The sequence below is a fragment of the Marmota marmota genome, unplaced genomic scaffold (genome assembly GCF_001458135.2).
Source record: "Marmota marmota marmota unplaced genomic scaffold, marMar, whole genome shotgun sequence".
Lineage (NCBI taxonomy): Eukaryota > Metazoa > Chordata > Mammalia > Rodentia > Sciuridae > Marmota > Marmota marmota.
Genome location: NW_026000052.1, coordinates 1,028,630 through 1,033,277, shown reverse-complemented (window position 1 = coordinate 1,033,277; position 4,648 = coordinate 1,028,630). Strand labels below are relative to the sequence as shown.

General features: G+C 57.8%; 1 protein-coding gene across 1 annotated transcript in view; it reads right to left on the bottom strand.

Annotated features, from left to right (window-relative positions):
• Nucleotides 1–608, bottom strand: part of Sapcd2 (suppressor APC domain containing 2) — a 5,131-nt gene extending 4,523 nt beyond the window's left edge. Inside the window, exon 1 of the mRNA XM_015505651.2 lies at nt 9–608. Within this exon, the coding sequence (XP_015361137.1) occupies nt 9–404 (396 nt within the window). The 5' untranslated portion in view covers nt 405–608. The remainder of the gene's footprint in view (nt 1–8) is intronic.
• Between the last annotated feature and the right edge of the window lie 4,040 nt (nt 609–4,648).

Genomic DNA, 4,648 nt, shown 5'->3' with positions numbered 1-4,648 from the left:
TCCAGGACAGTCCGAGGCTCGTCCGCCGGTGCAAACACCAGGCGCTGCGGTGGTGGCGGCTTGTCCCCTTGCCGGCCCGAGGCGCGCGTCGGGTCTCGCGGGCCACCGTCAGCGGTCAGCAGCGAGGTGCGCAGCCCGGCCACGAAACGCTCAAAGGTCAGATAGCCGCTGGCCGGGGCCACCTGGCGCAGGCCCTCCAGCACGCCGCGGGGCAGCTCGCGCGCGTCAGCACCCTGCCAGCGGGACTCGATCTCGCGCAGGTGCACGTAGCCGCGCCGCCGGTCGTCCAGGATGTCGAAGAGGGTGCGCAGGCTCTGCAGGAAGGCGCGCGGCAGCCCCTCGGTGCCTGGTGCAGTCGCGGCGGGCGGCACGCGGCCCCGCTGAGCCATCGCGGCCGCGGCCATGGACGCCGGGTTGTGTCCCCGCGTCCACACGCTCCTTTCTGGCCGCGGCACGACGGCGGAACCTGTAGGGTGCGCGGCCCTGAGCCACAATAGCTGCTACTTTTGAATGGGGCCCTTCTCGCGGCGTCAGCCCTCATTAGCATTCGCGGCAGTCATTGGCCGAAAGTAGCCTATCTTCTCGCCGATTGGCTGAACGGCCGCCGTCCCTGGTTTGATTTTTCTAGCTGAGAGGCCGGCCTGCAGCATGCTCTCCCGACTGCCGTGCCGGGGAGGGGCCTGAAGGCTGGCTGACCGGACCGAATACCCCAGCTCGGGCTTTCTCCCGGACCTCCTCTTCTACCTCCACGCCCACCAGCCCTGCTGCAGCGGCTCAGCCTTTTCTCTGGTCCAGCGGCCCCTTAGCCGCCCACCCTTTTCCGACAGGTAGGGCCCGGGGCCCTACAAAAAATCCTGTTTCTAGGAAGCCTCCTGGGGGAAGAATGGGAGGGCGCAACCCCTCCAGGGATCCCACCTCCCCACCCACCCCGCCAGCTCCCTCGGGTCCTCTTCGCTGAGGGTCTCCTGGCCACAAGTCCCAGCAGACTCTGAGGCCTCCTTCTCTTGCAGGAGGAAGGCCCCAAGAGGATCACAGGCTCCAGCCAGCTGGACGCTCCCCCTCACAGAGGCCTCTCTGTCCCCACCGCTGCTAGCTCCTCCTTTGCCCCCACTTCCAGACTGGCCTGTCCTGCCGGCTGCAGGACAAAGCCACTTTCTCCTGTGTCCCCAGATGCCCATCCGGTAACCAGTTCCCTTGGGCTCCTGGTCCTCTGCGGATACCTCCTCCTGGGTCTCACAACTTTGTTCCCCCCCAGATCCTCTGTTTCAGCCTCTGTTTTGTTTCTGGCAGGGATCAAATTACTCCAGATGAGGTCCTTAGCCGGCATTCTTGCTCCAGGAGTCTATCTCAAGGCTAACTAGGAGCGCCCTCCAGGAGCAGGAGGTGCTCAGGGACTGTCTGGCTGGACCCCTGCCTCCACCTTTGCCTGTCCTCTAGGACCTGCCCTGGTCCCATCCACCCCCACCCTGGCTCCTGGACACTGAGTGTCACCCACATGTTTCCTGCTGCCTCTGCTTTCTAAGTACTCTATTCGTTTCAGAACACCTCTGGACAGGCTCCTGCCCAGAGGCCTCCCTTCAGCACCTCCTGGGTAGGCCTCAGCCAGCCTCTCTCCTGGGTCCTGGCCTGTGTCTCAGGCCCCAGGGCAGTTGTCATTGAGGAGTTGGCCAACTCCCCTGGCTCTACTGCTCTATGGGGTTATACACTCTTTCAGGGTAAGGAATTTGGGTGGGGCCCCCAAAAGGCTATGATCTCAGAGTCACCCCATGGAGCTTGGTCACAGAAGCCTATTCCTGGTTCCCCTTTTAGTGGCAGGTCAACGATCCTCTACAGACTCATCTTCCATACCTACTCTCCTTTCAATACTCCACTTGCCCCAGTCCTTAGTGTACCCTCATTTCCTCACCCCTAAGCTCTGTGCCTGGTGGCCCTCCTACCAGGAAGGCCCTCTCCTCTGTATCTACTCCTGGCTGATATATATGCTCTTCAAAACTTCATCCAGAGCTGGGTGCAATGGAGCATGCCTGTAATCCCAGTGACCTGGGAGGTTGAGGCAGGAGAATTGCAAGTTCAAGGCCAGACTCAGCAATTATGGAGGCTCTAAACAACTTAATGAGACCCTGTCTTAAAAAATAGCCAGGCTGGTGGCATAAGCCTGTAATCCCAGTGGCTTGGGAGGCTGAGGCAGGAGGATCACAAGTTCAAAGCCAGCCTCAGCAACTTAGCAAGGCCCTAAGCAACTTAGTGAGACCCTGTCTCAAAATAAAAAAATAAAAAGGGCTGGAGATGAGCTAAGTGGTTAAGTGCCCCTGGGATGTTCAATCCCCAGTACCCAATAACAAACAAACAAAGAAAAACTTTTCCCAGGTACTGATCCTTTTACCCCCCAAGGCCCAGTTATACACCCCTACCTTAGATGCCTGGCTAGGATGGCTGTCCCCCCAAGAGTCCTTGTGCTGTTTGGGAGAGGGTGAGGCCACTCCCAAACCTAACATTGTCCTGGTTCACCATGGTGCTCAGGAGACAGACAGGACACAGGAAACCTTATCTAAAGAGGCCACAGTGGAAAGGCCATCTTTGGGTGGGACACAAGCCAGGATAAGGCCTGTGGGATGGGGAGGCCAAGGGCCAGCTCTGTGGGACTGGAACTGGAGGTCAGTGTGGGTATGCATGTCAGCTACCAGCAGTGCCCAGGCCAGGCAGGGCCCCCAGCTAACCTGAGCATATTGTGCAGAGGAAACAGGGCTTTTCAGAGTGTCCAAAACCCTAGGGGAGGTAGCCTTAGCTGGCTCTGGGCCTATGGTTTCCCCATGGCCCCTGGATGGCCCTGGTGGAGTCAGTGCCTGGCCTCAGGTGTGGACTGAGGCATAGCCCCTATGTTCTGCCTGGCCTGAGCTCTGACCACATCCTCCCTCCAAGCTGCTTCCCAGCCCAGCTTGACCTTCCACCGACTCAGAAGCTCTCAGCTTTGCCATCACCCCTGGCCCTTCTAGAGCCCTCCCATGACTTATTTTGAGGCACCCATCCCAGTTTTAATTGTTCTCATGTACCAGCCCAGAGCTCTTCTGGGGGAGGTGGGCACGTGGCCAGGCCCCTTTGCCCCAGTGTAGCCCCAGCACTGGGCATGGAGAGAGGGACCTGCAAGTGCTATCCAGTCCCTGAGTCTTTCACAGGGTTACAGCCTCTGGCCCTGCTCCCCTGAATCCCTGGGACAAGGCCCTAAGCCAAGGTGAGTTGGCCACAAGCCTGCCTCTGCAGGTGTCCACAGGTTGCTGCCCACCTTGGCTTTGCTGACACTTCATGTCCCTATCTGTTCAAGGAGGTCCATTCTTCTGGTCCTAGGAGTGCCTCTGGCTGCACAAACCTTAACTTTCCAAAGGCACTGATCCTACCTCCACCCCCGTCTTAAAGCAGGTTTTGGGGGCTCCCGACCCAGAGGGTTTAAGAATTCATGCTTTGGGCTAGGGCTGTAGCTCAGTGGCAGAGTGCTTGCCTAGCCTGTGTGAGGCACTGGGTTCCATCCCTAGCACCACATAGAAATAAACAAATAAAGGCATTCTGTCCATTTACAACTAAAAAAAAAAAAAAAAAATTGTTCTGATATCTGGGTTCAAAGGGCACGTGCCTTCTCTCTTGCCCAGCCCTACAAGGGTGACAAAGGTGTCTATGGACCCTGGCCTGCGGTGTGGAGCCTGTTCTGCTTACACAATTCCCTACTTCCAGTCCCTCCACCTCGGAAGATGGCCAGTGGCTGCCCTTCTACCACACAAATCATCAGAGCAGAACAGAGTGGCTATTCATTCAGCAAGCTCCCTGCCTGTTGGCCACAGCCCAGTCACAGCGATGCTAGGCCTTGTTCAGTCAACAAACTTGTGCTGATCTAAGGAGATGGGGGCTGAGCAACAGGCCCAGCACCCCTCCTTCATTTTACTTGTCACCCTAGGGACAGGCCCCTGAGAATGCAGGGAGGCAGCAGCCCTGAGTCACATGGCTTTCTGAGGCTGAGTGGTCAGGCAGGAGGACCAGGAAGGCCTGAGGCAAGTTTAAGACTGGGGGTGGGGGGACTGGGGATACAGCTCAGTTGGTAGAGTGCTTGCCTTGCATACATAAGGCCCTGGGTTCAGTCCCCAGCACCACACACACACACACACACACACACACACACAGACTGGGGGGCACCCTCTTCTGGTCTAGGGGTATTTATTGTGGCCTGGTTCCTGTGGGCTTTCGACTCAGGGAGACACACTGTCTTGTCACTGGCTTTACCTGAGGGTAAAGCCCCTTTACATTTTGGGTCCAGAACACTACTTGAACTTTTTAAAAGCATGCTTTACTTTTAGACTTAATAAAGCTAGTTTCTAAGATTTTTTTCCCCAGATGGCTGAAGCTATGCCTTCCTGTTCTTCACAAGAGGCTTCAGAAGAAGCAAGATCTCTTAACATGTGATAGTTAACCAGGCGCGAGGGGCTAGGGCAGTGGGTTGTGGGACAGCAGTCCCGCGCGGGACAGTCCTCTTAGCAGCCCGCCTGCTAGATCTGGCTCCACCGCTCTCAGCCCAGCCCAGGGTTTGGACTCCTCCTAGAGGCCCTTGCCGGCCGCTTGGCTGTGACCAGGAAGGGTTAGGGCCGGTCATCCCCCACGCCTGGCC